This window comes from Eriocheir sinensis, chromosome 15, assembly GCF_024679095.1.
Source record: "Eriocheir sinensis breed Jianghai 21 chromosome 15, ASM2467909v1, whole genome shotgun sequence".
Taxonomy (NCBI): Eukaryota; Metazoa; Arthropoda; class Malacostraca; order Decapoda; family Varunidae; genus Eriocheir; species Eriocheir sinensis.
In genome coordinates, this window is record NC_066523.1 from 11,923,640 (window position 1) to 11,940,517 (window position 16,878).

The window sequence follows — 16,878 nt, forward strand, 5'->3', positions numbered from 1 at the left end:
AAACTTAAAAAAGATAACTAACCTTACTTTTAAGCATATATTTTAACTTTTAGTATTTACACAAAGAATTTACTATACATATTGATTGCAATGCAAATACTTTTGTTGTGTAAAGGCAGCATTCATACATATATTATATTATATATATATATATATATATATATATATATATATATATATATATATATATATATATATATATATATATATATATATATATATATATATATATATATATATATATATATATATATATATATATATATATATATATATATAAATATATAATATATATATATATATATATATATTATATATATATATATATATATATATATATATATATATATATATATAATATATATATATATATATATATATAATATATATATATATATGGTATGATTTTTATTTTGTATTTAAGTATTGTGTTGTATATTCCGCAGATTTTGACAAATGGATGATAATTCCAGTAGGTCAGTAGAATATTAATGATGTTATCAGTCCATTCCATGTGGGCTTCTTTTTGTATAACTTGTCTATTCTGTATTTTTGAGACCTTTATATTCATGTGAAGATTACAGTTTGCTTTGTTATGGTGCAGCAAGAAGCCAAAATAGTGTAACTGTGTGCATGGTTGTCCTTGGGCTGGTAGCATATTGTGGTATCAACTGAAGTAAGTTGGAAGGGTATAGGAAACCAATATTACATATTTTCACTTGGTGCACATGTTTAGGAAAATACTTACAAGAAAATTAGGTGGAGGTGCTGCAGAGTTTTCCCATTACTCGCTTCACTAAAATATTTTTCAAATTTCCTTGAGAAATGTCTAATATAAGGTTGCTGCCTTGTAAACTATAGCAGCACAATCATAAATAAAACTTGCAATAGACCAGGGTATTGGTCTCAGGGTTGTGGTTTGCTCTACTACTGGTTGTGGGCCTGTTGTAATGTCGATGTAGCCCGTGTATATTGAGTGCAATTAAGTTTTGTTACAGACCTATTCCTTTAATCAGCACTGCTTTTATGTCACACATGTGCTATAATTTCATTTGGTACCCATGTGCTGCTCTTTCTGGGGTGTGAGATTGTTACCTGGTGCCCCTGAGGGTGTTGGTGGGGACCTGGTATTGCAACACAAATACATGGTTTATCAGAAAATTATGGTTTGTGTATTTTATGACCCAGCATGATGTGTAATTGAGTTTTTGCATTATGTTAACTGAACCAGGTTAATCAACCAGTGTTTTGTTAGTATTTGCTTGGCAGGTTTCATAAAAGCAAGTGAAATTTTTTATTTATATTCCTGCTCAGCATTACCATCATCGTCATAATCTTCAATTATACAATTTAGGTGCTACTTCCATAAAAGTGAAATGTAATGCTCGGCTCCACAGCCACTATTAAGTTTATGAAAATGCTTGTTCTTGACTAAATATTTTTGTATGATGTATAGTTTGATCAATGAGTTTTGATGCCGAGTTACATGATTCTGCCGAGTTAGAGGCAGAAAAAGATAAAAGCTTAAGCTTCATCTTCTCAACTCTTAGTTAGGATAATGAACAATTGATTTGCCTGTCCTTGTATAAGAAATTTAATTTTCATCATAGCCAATATGAAAAAAACAGATATGAGGAAACCGAGTATAAAACTATTTAATAGTAAATACAAACATTCCCAGTCATAATAAAGAAGGATATAATAAGGCAGCTAAATATATAAAGGCCTATGGTCACATATAGCCTGATACCTCTCTGATACAAGACAAGCTGTTAGTGGTCATGAATGACCTTATGATGCCACAAGTACAGTAAACCCTTCTATTCTCTTTACTCCTCATTGGGATCTTGAAGAGCTGAAAGATAACTTTCCCCTCTCTTCCAACAGGCTTACCGTGTCTGATACTTTAAAGTTAATAATAAAATTATTCTGAATATAGGGACTTTGGGGATAGATCCTTACTCTTAATCAAAAAGACATAACAGGTAGAGAGGGAGGAGTGCACACCCTATATGCTACCTGTTCAGCAGCCCCAAACACCTGAGAGGCCGAGAAAGAGAAAATGAAAGTGATGAGAGAGGAGAAAGAGGGCAAGGAGATTGTGGGGAAGCAAAAAGATGAAGAAGCAGAGTGAAGGACCTAGTGTGTTACCCACCAGGGAAGGGAGAGTGGTGATGCCCAGGAAGATTCGATGCATGTCTCTGTCATTGGCCAATCCTTACTTTATCTTGGATTCTGAGTCCTGACCTCATCCTCCTTCAGCTTTGAACTTTACCCCCAAACCACCCATGCCATGCTTGTACACACACAGCCAAACATTCCTCATCCTACTACTCTGATAACCCTCTTGCTTCTTTACTCTGCTCTGAATTTTGTGTCCCTTGTCTCTGGCCCTGCTTTTCCCACCATTTTTACATTTCACTGATTCGCCGCCTTCTCCGATGTACAGTGTCTATTGGAATCTCAGTGTATTCCGCTTTCATAAACATGACCTTTAGCTATAAACCTCAAGTTATAAATTGTGCCCTAAAAGACTTGTGCTTAAACGTCCATAACGATCCCTAATTACAATTTTATTAATTCACATTATAACTGCTTTCATTCTTGTACATCTTAATACGCTACATGCATGTTTGGATATTGAAACTACTAGCTGTTCCTCGTACTTTTCGCTATGATTCCCTGCCTTTGACTAACCCACATCATCCTCTTAATTCACTTTGCTATATCATACAACTCTCTTTACCCCCTTTCCCCATATATTGTAGTGTCATTTTCCTTTACCTCACTTTATTATTTTAGTGCTATATGTCCTCTGATGTCTGGCATATTATTATAATTTAACTCGTTTACTCAGTGGCTATTGGGACGAGTGTCGATTGCATTTTTAACCCCTGTAAGTAAAATATGTGATATGATTAAAAAAACACCTGCTATAATAAAAGAAAGCTGTTTACACAACCCATGAAGCAGGCAACCTTAAAAAAACCACAAATTGTTCTTTATTAACAAATCAACACCACTAGAAACTCAAGAAACCGTATGGAATGTATTCAGATAATAAACTGAGGGTGTACGTGGCGGACACTGCGATTTAAAAGAAGTGTGGCAAAGGAAATAAACGTGACATTCCGGTGGGTAACCTCGGCTTTCCGCCGCTCAGCCACGGTCTGATCACGTGTGCTACGGACGCCTACCGACCTCATAAAGCTGTGGCAACGCTGCCAGTGCGCACATCACCATGGCCCAGCGCTCTGACGCCTCCGTGCACGTGTTGCTGGTCGACGAGCTCGAGTTAGCCACTGCAGCAGCCGAAATGGCTACGGAGTAGCCCCAGTCCCCCCTTGCAGGAGGAAGGTACTGCTACCCAGACACAAGAGGTAGTCACTCAGCCCCAGGAAAATGGACGGAAGAAGGCCGCCACCACTCTCCTCGATGAGGTGGTGGAGATGGACACACACACACACACACACACACACACACACATACACATGGCTAATTACAGCCTTTATCAATTTGCTGCCACTAATGACCTAACTAGCCTTGCCCCTCAATTAACACCGAAGCATATCAGGTCATATAATCCCCTTTCCTTAATCTTCATCCCCTCAAAGTTCACTTCACACGTAGCCTACCTGACCCTACCTGACCTGAGGTCCAAAGATCCTGCCAGCCCCGTAATCTGAAAGCATCTGTCACCTGCACACACTCCACGCCCACAAAAAGTATATCCACAACCCACCCCGCGACCGCAAAATTCAACCCAAAATTCAGCTCATGTCCTACCTGCACAGTAAACTTGTAGTAAATCGTTCTTCAACACACACACGCACACACACTGGTGCCAGTTCCAGGCAACGCCCCCTTTTTATAACATCGGCAGAAATACCAAGATGCTACAACGGTTAGGCGCCGATGTCCGTGAAACACCGGGAAGGCACCTAGGCAACTCCGTAACTTCATCCTGGTCGTCGTGGGTGGGTCGTGGGTTACCGGCTGTAACCGTGGTGATATATTGTCATTTTCTGTGGCCGCCGCCATTTTCTGTGGGTCGGAAGGGCTCTGGGGTGGGATAGGGATTGATCCGGGAACGTTGTTCTCGCTCCGGCATACTACCCTTGTACTACACCGTTGTACAGCCGCCAGTCCCGCCACATGGGTAATCCGGCAGTCAGATCGAGACCAGAGGTCACGGTTTTACCACCTGCCCTCCGGGGGGCCATCGTGGACCACAAATCGTGAATGTGTGAACCCAGCATCGCCCCACCACTCTCCTCAGAGGAGCTCGCTACCGCCCCGCTCCTCTCTCTCTCTCTCTTCTTCTTTTAGGATTTACCCCCTAAAAAGGGGGAACGGGCCTTTGTCTAGCGACGGCCCGTCGCAGGGGGGAACCCGCCACTGGCGTGCGGCGGGTGTGGGGAAGCCTCCAGTGGAGGCTGTGGCGGCGGTGGAGGGCCTCCACCGCCGCCACAGCCACGGGTAAAAGCCGGCGAGCAGCGACGGAGGCACGGGCTCTCTGGGCAGGCGCCCAGCAGACACCCGTAGCTGACTCGTGGGAGCAGCCGACTGGTCGACTTGACTACGGAGGGGTGGCCCTAAGCGAGGATGACTCCACGGGTCCACCTCGCCTCCGTAGAAGGGCCACCCGGCTGCTCGCCCGAGGAGTGCTGGCTTTCCACTGTCTCTCTCTCTCTCTCTCTCTCTCTCTCTCTCTTATTTACGTTGTATATAATATATTTTACTTGGCTGTGCAGGACGCGAGAGTGAGACCTACGTGAGAATTCCGTGGTGGCGGAAGGGTGAATGGTGCGGCCTGGCGCCTTTTGCGAAGGTACGTCCCTCAGACGGCACCGTCTCATGAGCCACGTTGCCAAGTGAAATGGAAGGTTTACAGAGTCGTTGTCTTTCCCTCAAATCTCAAGCCATTCATAACACCATGCAGTCGTATTATGAATATATATATATATATATATATATATATATATATATATATATATATATATATATATATATATATATTTTTTTTTTTTTTTTTCCAACGACTTATTGATTGCTGTCGCTCTGCTTGCTGCTGGAGAAGAATAGAGGCCAGCTAGCTAGCTTAATAAAAACTTGTTGATAAACATTAGTATACGGGCCTCAAATGAATATTATGCATACACAGTCCTTAGGTTTATCAATTACTAATACCAGGAATCCTATATGAAATGTAGTAACATACCTGATATAGACTAGTCTGGAAGGCTATTGGTGTCTGGACGTGGTTATAGCTGGGCAGTGTGAAGTTGTGAACTCAACTGGGTAGGCGAACACATGAGCTTCAGGTGGGTGTGTTGGTGCGGCGGTCTGCGTTAATTGTTGCCACACTTCCAGTTCTCAACAAAAGATATTTATCGCCAAACGAAATAGATGTACATAATGCAAATGTATCTAAATTATTTTTATATTGAAATGTATGTATATCTTATTTTGTATCTAAGTACTTTCATTTCATATTTTCATGGATTCATCTCTGGACGGGCCGACGGAGCTCCGCGCGCGGACCCGGGCGTGCCCCGGTTCCCACTGTACTCCTCTCCGTCGATGACGTCACTGACGGTCGACGGATCCGTGAAAACAGAATAGTGGGAACCGCGCCTTAGTTGAGTCGATAGACTATAAAGTCCTCCAAGATAGAGTTCTTGCGCGTGCCGGTGTTGCGAGAAATACCTCCTTCCAGAAATAAGTCGCTCTTCTGTTCACTACGCATGCACACTGCATGGGTAATATACAACTGGAAAACCCATTAATTTACCTGGTTTTGATCTAGTCTGTCCACTTGTGGTTTTTGTAATGATTGATATTGCCCGCAAGAAAACAACACACCAGACCAACAGACAAAACAAGCAAGAACTGAGTGAACATCAACGTGGGGTAATTCTTTCTAAAATCTGCCCTATTCGTTTATTATAAAGCCTTTCTTAATTAAAAGTGTTGCTCTGATGTTTGTGCCACGTATTGGAGCCGAAACAGGAGAAGTAAACGATAGCAGTAAGTGAAGTATATAAAAAAAATGTAAGCAAGTTAAAGACCTCTCTCTGCGAGCTATTTTTCGGATGCGAGCTAATTCCTACAACACCGTGGAGGCGGGGTGTGAGGGCGGCTTGGTGATGACACTTCGTACTTTAGGTAAGTTAAAGGCCATAGTTCAAAGCAGTCTCAGTGGTAGAGTCTTAGAGCCACATCCTTAAACATTTCGGTGACTCGATCAGTAGGCTACACACATTTGACAAGGCTTTCGTGGGATGAGGCTTATTAATGAATAATTTCGTGGCCCTGGTGATAGCTTCACAAGGCTTCTGTACCATGAGCGGGAATATAACACTCATGAGAGCTTGATTAGTCTCCTTTTCGGCCTTGGGAAGTAGTTAATGCGAGAGGTGAAAGCATCTGAGAATACCGACGTCTAATTATATCCACAATGAATCAAAAGAGGGTGTCCGTGTTTCCTCTCGGCCCTACAGGGATCACTACTATTATAGACACTCGTGTGGAAAATGTAGAAACTTTGGCTCCAGTCTGGACTCTCAAGCCCTGGAAAGTCATGGCCTGTGGTATAGGTAATGATTGACTAAAGCTGCCTTCAGTCATCCTCTTTATATAGAAATCGGATTTTCAGCATAAGCGAGGGCTGGTGTATTAATTAGTTATGTCGTTGGCAAGGGGCGGCTCACACTTCGAGGCCCACCAATTGCACGCTGAGGTCCCAGAGCCGCCGCGCGTCCTCATCACACAGGGCCAGCGGATGGGGCTGCTTCTCGGCACAGTCACTGCAACAACAATACGTACAAGGTTAGGGATTGATGGCCGCTTCAGAGCTAATTCCACAGTCCAATCCATTGTATTCGTAACAGCCCGAACCAAACGTATTCAAATTCATACACTCCATAATGGTGAGGTTTTCTACCAGACACACCACACCTTTGTAGTTTCCTCAAATTTCTTAACTTAGATATGAACACCAAATACTATACAAGGAGTTTGCGAGGTCTTTGGTATTGGTTTGGGAGTTTATTAAATTTACCTGTAATTATTATCATTATTATTATTATTATTATTATTATTATTATTATTATTATTATTATTATTATTATTATTATTATTATTATTATTATTATTATTATTATTATTATTATTATTATTATTATTATTATTATTATTATTATTATTATTATTATTATTATTATTATCATCATCATCATCATCATCATCATCATCATCATCATCATCATCATCATCATCATCATCATCATCATCATCATCATCATCATCATCATCATCATCATCATCATCATCATCATCATCATCATCATCATCATCATCATTATTATTATTATTATTATTATTATTTTGTTTTTATTTGCAGAGTATAATCTGAGGTGTTGCGATGCCATATTTTCATTATATCAGACAGTTAATGAAAGCTGAAAGTTTCGGCTTGTTAAAAAAAAAAAACATCTTATTGCGTTTTTTTAGTCTTACTTTTATACTACCTTTCAAGGAATTGAACATGAAGCTCCACCCACACAGTCTTTTTGGGCAAAGTGGATTCAAGTGCTTTGCGCCGTTTCAGCTCCCCTCCCAAAACTGACCGTCTTCCTCATGAATTCTGCCGCGATGTTGCTTCCCTTTCAATCGCTTACCACTATTTTCATATTAACTGCTCTTCTCAACTTGCTAACTGCATGCGTCCTAAACTCCCGCGGCCTCGCTGCACAAAACTTTCTATTTTATCTTACCCCTATGCCTATGGTGTTCAAATATCCCGTACAGTGGTTAGCCAGCATCTTCAGTTTTCCATCTCTTTCATTGATAAACTCTTGCACAACCCTCCCTTCGTCTGCATTGCTTCCTTTTTTGCGAGTGAATAATTTCAAGAAAATTATTAAGGCACCTCTCCTTATGAGATTACACTATATGGTCTTTACAACTTAATGTTAGAATATTGCTTAGACATCACAATTTATTATACTTCTACGACTGCATCCCTTACCTGTAATACTTCCCCGTCTGGTTCGCGAGAGGCTCATCCACGGCGCAGTAGATTGTGGTTTGTGCTCCACGCGTCACCGTCTTGAAGAAAAAGTTACCGAAGAAGTGGAAGGCCCAGTGGATGAACCCGTTGACAGACTGGTGAATGTGTCTGCCTAACTCAGTCTGCACGACCCCGGGGTGCAGAGCGTAGGTCGTCACATTGGTGCCTGCCATTAAAAACAATTAGTTAGAGCGGAAGCATGTGCGTTACCTTGCACTCTCCATTGCATTGCGGCACCGCAGCATGAATTAGTTCCTCAAATAAGAGATGAGGTAACTGAATGGCCAAATATTAATTTGAGGGATCCCTCACTGCACGTAAAACAAAGACCGTGAAAAAAAACTATGTAACATGAGAAAAATATAAGTGGTCGTTCAGTTGACTGGGCGTCACTTTATCTTAATATCCCTGCTGAAAAATTGTTATATTTTGTAAAGTTAGTTAGTAAGAACGGGGAACTACGTCCTTCGGGAGAGGTAAACATGAGCCTGTCGCACCTTGTAGCCTCTTGGCCAGCTCTCGAGTGAACAGCAGGTTGGCCAACTTGCTCTGGCAGTAGGAATCCTTGGCGTCGTAGCTTTCTTTGAAGTGAAGGTCTTCCCAGTGCATCCTGCCCTCTAGAGATCAGAAATAGGAATTTAAAGGTTAATTAAGTTTGATATCAGATATGGGAGCTTTAAAGGTTAATTGCATATACGAGTTTGACGGTGGGGTAGATGTCAAAGACAAGGCCCTTAGCGTCTGCCTCTATCGGGCATGCCAAATTCACATTAGTTCAGAGAAAAATCCGAATCGGTATGTTTTGCACTGAGTCTGATAATAATGCTTCTCATACTGCTCTGTTTGTGAAACTGCACAATATTTATCAGCTCAAAATGAAAATATAAAAAAGGCAAAAGGTAAAGTTGGGGGCATACATTGAGCTGCGCGTGGCCTCGGTGCTCATCTCCATCATATTGGCTTCTGAACCTGTGGGGGGTAATAACCTATTACCCCGAGACACAGGGACAATGTGATATCCGATTACCACAATTTACCTTCCCCAGGTTTCCCTAGGTACCAGTTTATTGACCAGCCTGAAAGGGAGAATGAACAGCTGGGTGAACTGCGCGCCGACTGCCCAGGGTAGGATTCGAACCCAGGCCCGCGGATTCATAGCTATAGGCGTGATAGTCCTGTGCACCACGGAGGCGCCCTAAATAAAATAAAAAGTGCCTCAAAAATTCTTTTGAAAATTGACTTTGGTGTTTATAGTGAGTGTTGTCTTGTGTTACTGTAATATTCCTAGTATGGCTACGTTACAGTAAGTGTAGACTTAAGTTAACACTACCTATGTTAAGTACTTGAGTATGCAATTATATAAGGTGCTTAGCCGAGTAAAACTATCGATTAAGTCGTCTGTTTTTCAGTTGGATTATTTACTTTGTCGCGTCGCTTGGAAGGAATAATAACATTGAGGGAAGGGAAGATTAAGGAAAAATTGGCGCGGGGCTTGAATAAGTTGACTCCACCAATTACGGTCTTGAATAGAAAATATATATGTAGTGTCACTCACAGCTCTATTTAGAAGCATTGCTTAGCATTGCGTTATTTCACACTGCATTAGTGAATGAAATATACTTACGGGTGTGGGCGATGGAGGAGACATTGACGATCCTGGAGGGAGCAGAAGCCTTGAGCCGGTCCAGGAGCAACATCGTCAGCAGGAAGTGGCCCAGGTGATTGGTGCCCAGCTGCATCTCAAAGCCATCCTTGGTCTCCCAACGCGGGCACATCATCACTCCTGTAACAACAAAGTTGAATTGTTACACCTAATATCATTGTTTATTAGTAAAACGCAATCACCTCAAAATCAGCATCGTGAATAAAACACGATCAATTTGTGGCTATTCCTCCCCTCCCCTCCTGAAAGAAAATTAAGACGCCGTGCTCTTTGGCGTTCAGTGTATAGGCGCGTTATTCATACCTGCGTTATTAATGAGAATGTGCACGTTGGGCTCCGTGTCTCTGAGGGTCTCTGCGGTGTTGCGGATGGACTGCAGGGAGGCAAGGTCCAGATGGTGGACGACCACAATGTTGCCAGTCTCCTGGTGGATCTCCTCCGCCGCGACTCTGGCTTTCTGAAGGTCGCGGCACAGCATCACCAGACGCGCCCCTGCCACGGGTAGGTAGGGGAGGCGTAATGAGTCTCTCACAACATTTATTACTGTCTGTGGGAAGCATCGAGGGACCCAAGACAAAACAAAGTATAATGAAACAAACTTCGAGATTAATATTTTTTGAATGACAAATCTGTCCTGGAGTTCAGTAAATAGCTGCGTGAGTGTCATTGTGCAGGGGCTAATATCATACGATGCCACTGCACAGGGTTCATCACTATCGGAGTTCTATGAAGGCACTGTGAAGGAGCATGATTGCTGAAAACAAGCTAATACAAATATGTTGAAAACATTGAATAAAATGTATATTATTTCAAATGTTATTATAGCCCCTCTGCATCCCGTAAATATATTTCACTTCCCTGCCCATGGCGAGAAACTCACGTTGACTAAGCATTTTAATGTTTTATTCAGCAACTTTTTATACGTAGAAACAGGAGTGAAAGAAGAAACAAGTTACCAAAATTTGAATGCTTCTCACTATCAGCAACTTTGCCTTATGGTCTTCTGCCCTAATTTGAAGACAGTTCAAACAGAGGGCATTATAGTCGCGTCTCGTGTTCGTTTTCTTTCGTGTTTCATTCATCAAGATGGTTGTAGAGAGTGTCAGCACCGGTTACATGTGCCATCTCTATCCTGTGAAATGAATCGTACACATTGCCAATACGCCCTCATTTTTTCAAGAGCTCTTTGAGTGAATGTAAGCCTCACTTTGGCGTCGCTCCATGACAACTTACCCCTGCGCGAAAGGTCCCGAGCCGTCTCTTTGCCGATGCCAGTGTTGCTTCCGGTGATGATGACAGTCTTGCCGTCCAGCCGTGCCTTGCTCTTGCACTTGGGCCCCTGCAGCCACACCCGGAGTCCCACCAGACACCCACTGACACCCACCACTGAAAAGTGATTGATTGGCTTAATTGATTAAAAGGAAGAAAAATGGTTTACATGCTCCCACTGACACACACACACACACACACACACACACACACACACACAAAGAGAGAGAGAGAGAGAGAGAGAGAGAGAGAGAGAGATTCCGTAAGTCCTCGAAGTGGTCGTCTCTCATCCATATAATGAGGAAAGTGCCAGATAGACGAATGTGAAGCATCCTTTTTCATATCCATCATTGTATACAGGAGTCGGTGTCCCTCAGAGGCTGTACTAGTGTCCGATCTTACGCATGCATGATATTCAACGACCGAGGAAGCAGCAGCTGGCATTTGCCGTGTTACTCGGTAGACCCGCTCACAAAAATAAGTAAATAACATATACATACTAAGCTAGAACATAGCGCCGGGTGGAGAGAGAGGTAAGGAGATATGGGTGTGAGAGGCTCAGAGCACAGAGGCAAAGGTCCGAACAATACTATCAGCATGAATAGTTAAAGCTTTTGAGAAGACACCGCATCCCACCATGCAGTGGTCAGATATAACAAGGTCTTTACATAGTGCTTGTAGATGCATCACGTGTCGAACAAAGACTTGCAACATTGCCTTTCTCTTTTTCTTGTGTTAAGTCTTCATGATAACATTTATAGCAACTTCGTTTAAAAATGACCCGATCCAAGTTACCAGACACTCCAGAGAGGCTCCACGAAGCCACAAGTCAGCCACAGAGGCATCACGTTACCGCCACAACCGCCTTGTATCCCGCTGAAGTTCAAGGCTGACCCAGAGTCCTTCACATGACTTATATATGGGAATCAAATGTCTAAATGATTAGGTATGGTCGGCATTTCGTACGCATTGGTGCTTTTATAAAAAAAAAAAGTGAAAAATTAAAAGTGAAATATTGTCAAACTAATATTCGATGAGCATTTACTATTTTGACAATACTATTAATTTTCATATATCAACTAAGATTCCTTGTTTATTATTCTGCTGCGCATGAAATGGTACTTATACCTTCGTCTTTATTTTTTCTCATATTTCTGTAAAACATATTTTGTATCTAACGCCAGCTACTAGTAAGTTTCTCGAGGAGATCGCACTGAACGAAGAGACCCTTATTGTTGAAGCATACATCAATAAGGGTGTCATGTTGCGTCATAGCCAACTATGTACAGTGGAATGTGGAATTGGTAGGCATGGGCCATGAGGATGGAGCAGTTGCAAAGCTTTACTGTGCCATTTTTGTCGTATGAAAGGATATATAAAAGTTTCTTGTTTCAAGGTCAGCTGTTTCGTTGGTATACAAATTATTCCCTCGACGCTTAAATCCCCTGTCGTAGCGCCCTCCAGCGGTATTAGGGTGGAGCCACTTCAGAGCTTTACTGTACTGTACCATTTCATTGTGTTAAGGTACAAACTCGGTTCAAGTTAAGGGGACCTAAATATTATATACGTCCACTGTTTAGTCTAACCGCTGGTGCATGTTTGAGTGGAATTAACAGGTGACGGATAAGAGGGTGGAGCCACTATAAAGCTGTACCGTGCTATCACGTATTTCTTATGTCAAGGCCAACGATCCCCGGTACGCTACAAACAATCGGTGCAGTGAGTGAGTCCACTGTTAGAGCTGCCCAGCAGCCGGCCACCAAGGAGCCATTATAGTGGCGGGGACAGGCTGAGTGTACGGTGACTGTGTAAGGCTTCTCGTCGCTACGCTATGGCCGGGGTCACGTACTTCCTCCTCCTTCCTCTTCCTGCTGCTGACATTGAATTTTTCTTTGTGTGTCTTTTCTGGCACTTTTCAGGCACTGGTAGGCTTTCTTGGTGGGGCTTAGTGATCGTCCCCAGCTCTTTATGGCGCAGGCAAGTGTTTATAGTGGCGCTATCTTGCTTGGCTCATGCTGCCTCCCGGAGCTCATCTTTGATCCTCTCTCCGTCACCTGCTCATCGGGTTGTCTCTGTAAGATACAATCCTGAGTGGAGGAGGCCAAGGGGACGCCCACGGAGTTCGTGGCTTGAGCAAGTCGATAGATCCTGCCGGGAGGTACTCGTGTTGGGAAGGGGGCCTGCATGGAAACTCGCCCGGAGAGACCCCCGGGCTTGGCGTCGTAGGGTGGGCGAGGCGACGCGCCCCCCGGCGTATGCCCCATTGATTGATTGATTGATTAGAGAGAGAATCTAGAGTCCGCGTTGATAAGTGGTCTTCAGGACAGCAAGTGGGTAGTCAGGCCACTCGGCGGTGACTGAAATATCCCAGCTTGTGGCGGCAGGCGGAGCGCGAACCCACGTCCTTCTGGATGCGGCGCCCGTACGCTAACCACTCAGCCACCGCCTGTGTGTGTGTGTGTGTGTGTGTGTGTGTGTGTGTGTGTGTGTGTGTGTGTGTGTGTGTGTGTGTGTGTGAGAGAGAGAGAGAGAGAGAGAGAGAGAGAGAGAGAGAGAGAGAGAGAGAGAGAGAGAGAGAGAGAGAGAGAGAGAGAGAGAGAGATGTTGTTGTTGTTGTTGTTGTTGTTGTGATAATAAAGGATGCTGCGGTGGTAATGAGAAGGGGGGGGGGAGTGGCGGTGGCATGCCGTCAGCGATGGGAATGGGAACGACAGGAAGCAGCGGAAGGCAAGGGTGGAGCGAAATAGAGGGGCAGGACAAGGTGAGGGGAGCAGCTGTTGGTATATCTGAGCTTCATTGTTCACGATGGTCATTGATGTCAAGAAGCTACACACACACACACACACACACAAATTCAACGGCAACAGTGCAATTTTTCCACACTCACGTTATCGCATCATAATGGGAGGCGGAGGTGCAAGTTTAATAAGTAGCTGCGAGTGGAATTGAATGAAGGACTCGGCCGTGGCTGAGGAAACCTGACAAATGTGGGTGCATTAGGAAGCCTTAGTCTGACTTCATCAACAGACGAGGCGGGAGGAACATGAACGCTCTGAAAATGATATATTGAGCTCTTGATGTACAGTTTGTGTTCGTGTCTGCGGCATCGTCCTTATCGTTGTTAAAGCTGGAGTTGTTATTCATGGTGCAAAGCGCAAAGGTTACTTCCAAGCTGAAAAACGTCATTGATCTCACGTCTTCAATTGTATTCGCTCGACACTCAGGGATTAGGAGGCTGTTATTAGAGACCGTTATGATTGCCTGAGAACTTTAGCGAATGGGTCTTTGTGTAAACGGCACTATTAGTATCTGAACTTTGATGACTCCGTTTCAAGATTGTATCCTCTTTCCTCTTTTCCTCCCTCCCCCTTTCCTTTCCTCCATCCCCGTCGGGTCATTCTTTACACCAGTAGGCTGTGGGGTGCGAGCGGTGAGCGTCGCGACTCGTGGATATAACAGTAGTGTGACGTTAACCCTCTGATATATGACATTTCTTAGCAAGTGGCCTCAAGTGCTCGTCAGCTCTGAATGTATAACGTGATGCCTCGCGGGGCACAAGGAAGCACCCCCTCCCAGTCTATCCTTGTCTACATTTGAAGGGATCGTAAATTTGTAGTCATTAATGTGAGCCTCGGGAATTTATTTTTTTCCTCATTGACCTTCAGTAAGGTTGGTCCACGTACGTTTGCGAAGGCAACGTTTAATGCAGCCATTGTGAACTCATTGGTGGCGGCGGGTGGAGGACGGGGCGAAAGAGCAGCTGCACTTGACTCGGTCTTCAAGTTACGATAAAACTCTAACTTTGCAATTTCAATATTTAACTTCGTTTCCGAGCCCCCCCCCCCCGCCACACGCGCGGGCGCTCGCAGACACACACACACACACACACACACTTCATTGGTATCGGTGCATTTTTCACAATCGCATCATTGCACCAGAGTGGAAGAGCTTGACCTAAATCTCATTAGAAGCCGCTTAAAGCAGACTTACCTGTACAGGTGACGGCAATAAGCACGACTTTGTTTTGATCCAGCCATTCCACAAAGTCTGTCCAAGTCATTCTAGCGAGGCCTGGCGGAGCACGGCCCCTGGCGATGCACTGATGGAGTGGAGTTCGAACCTTTTTTTCTCTCTCTTTTATTTGCCAGCGTACAAAGTTAGGCTTGTAACAAGTCACTGTTTTTTTATAATTGTATGTATTATTGACGAGTTTTATGCACTGTAACTAAGAACTACACAAAGAGAAATGAAAAAAAAAGTTTATAACATGGAGACAGGGAGCGAGCATCATGGATTAATAAGGAACAAAGACTGAAAATATTAAAATGACGATTAATGATAAGAAACGGACTTGGGAAGGTCTATCATACGTATAACTGATAACAGATGGATAACCTAAGTAACAGAAGAGCAACCCAGGAATTGTGTTGAAATCGGGGCAGACATGTTCAGGTGAAGAGATACAACGAGAGCATTTGTCGGAGCATGATGGAGTACACTAACATCAGACAGATAAGGGTGGAGACCGTTGGGAGAGGCATTTGACCTGCAGCGAATTAGTAAAAATGGCTAAATGTGATGATGATAATGCTGTACACTCGTCTTGAATGCTCATGTATCCCTGCTGAGAGACATAAGACACATGTGTTGGGGTTATGTAATTGTTGGATAGTGAAGAGACATTTTCCTTCTCTGCTACTGGGAAAGAGTGGCGCGTGGTGATGGTCCCTGCGGCGGAACTAAAAGAACTAACAGAGCGGTGGGTGTGCACTGTGTCAACTAATGATTCTTGTGTTAGATACACGATGAAACGAAGGTCTTTTAGTTTCCAATAAGTCGGTCATCTTTGTGGACACTAGGACTTAAAATGAAATGGATGAATCAGAAAAAAAATCATGAATGCCGTTTTCTTAGCCTATCGCCGCTCTTTCCCATATTTTCTAGGCATTTACAAAGGGTAACGGTGTCTGTGCTGCCTCTGTGGTGCCCAGCTGCGAGGGGGCAACACTACCCACTGCCACGTGTGCAAAATGTACGACCGCTTAGCCTCTCAGGCGTGGCGTGTCTCGGCACCGTCTTCATTGTATGGCCTTGGCCTTGACTGTGCTGAGTGAGGGGACGGGGCTATTTTTCTTCATCTAGGTAAGCCGGCGCACGTGTAGGTATTCCTCTAATACCGTTGTGTTGTTGACGTTCCAGTGAGACTGTTACTATGACAATGATCTGCCACTGAAGATGGTCGTCACGTTGTCTTTTATTTTTTTTACGGTAAGGAGGTACGGCAAGGGCAATGCAAAATAATATAAAGAAAAGCCACAACACTACTCTCCCATGAAAGAATACAGAATATTTCAAAAGCAATCACTTTAGGTTAGAGCGGTGTCTTGATACTCCCCTCTTGAAAGTTTGTCGTAGGAAGGAGAAAATACATACGGAGGAAGGCTGCTCAAGATCCATCATATCAAACGATAATTAATGAAAAGAAAAGTAGCAAGTAGTACGTATGCATGGTTTCATCACGCGATAAAGAATATTTTTCATCATATTCAGACATAAAAATAAGAAACAGATATGAGTAAGCACTATGACATATTATATACGGCATTTTCGTCAAATAGAATATGAGGACACTTTGTAAGACGGAGTTTGACTTCCTCAGCTTAACTATTTATATATATATATATATATATATATATATATATATATATATATATATATATATATATATATATATATATTAAAGTTTTTGTTACGTAAATATTTAGACATGTAGCATCGATAAAGCCTGGTCCAACTGTCACAAATATTTTTTTTATCTATAGCATCGGGATCATAAAAATAAATACATAAGGCTTACGTACAGCCAGCGTTC

General features: G+C 43.0%; 2 protein-coding genes across 9 annotated transcripts in view; one reads left to right on the forward strand and one right to left on the reverse strand.

The window, feature by feature from the left end:
• Nucleotides 1-438: 438 nt before the first annotated feature.
• Nucleotides 439-16,878, reverse strand: part of LOC126998915 (retinol dehydrogenase 11-like) — a 17,034-nt gene continuing 594 nt past the window's right edge. For 6 of the 8 annotated variants that reach the window (XM_050861168.1, XM_050861167.1, XM_050861162.1 and 3 more), the window contains exons 2-8: nucleotides 14,997-15,238; nucleotides 10,971-11,123; nucleotides 10,041-10,229; nucleotides 9,699-9,857; nucleotides 8,572-8,691; nucleotides 8,033-8,240; nucleotides 439-6,809 (exon numbers count right to left, since the gene is read on the reverse strand). In XM_050861168.1, coding sequence (XP_050717125.1) covers nucleotides 6,710-6,809; nucleotides 8,033-8,240; nucleotides 8,572-8,691; nucleotides 9,699-9,857; nucleotides 10,041-10,229; nucleotides 10,971-11,123; nucleotides 14,997-15,066 — 999 coding nt within the window. In that variant the 5' untranslated portion in view covers nucleotides 15,067-15,238 and the 3' untranslated portion in view covers nucleotides 439-6,709. The remainder of the gene's footprint in view (nucleotides 6,810-8,032; nucleotides 8,241-8,571; nucleotides 8,692-9,698; nucleotides 9,858-10,040; nucleotides 10,230-10,970; nucleotides 11,124-14,996; nucleotides 15,239-16,878) is intronic. The other 2 variants (XM_050861160.1, XM_050861163.1) reach the window with 1 other exon arrangement.
• The window catches only part of LOC126998917 (uncharacterized), a 73,459-nt gene continuing 61,587 nt past the window's right edge, over nucleotides 5,007-16,878 (forward strand). Inside the window, exon 1 of the mRNA XM_050861170.1 lies at nucleotides 5,007-6,168. The gene's annotated coding sequence lies outside the window, so the exon portion shown is untranslated. The remainder of the gene's footprint in view (nucleotides 6,169-16,878) is intronic.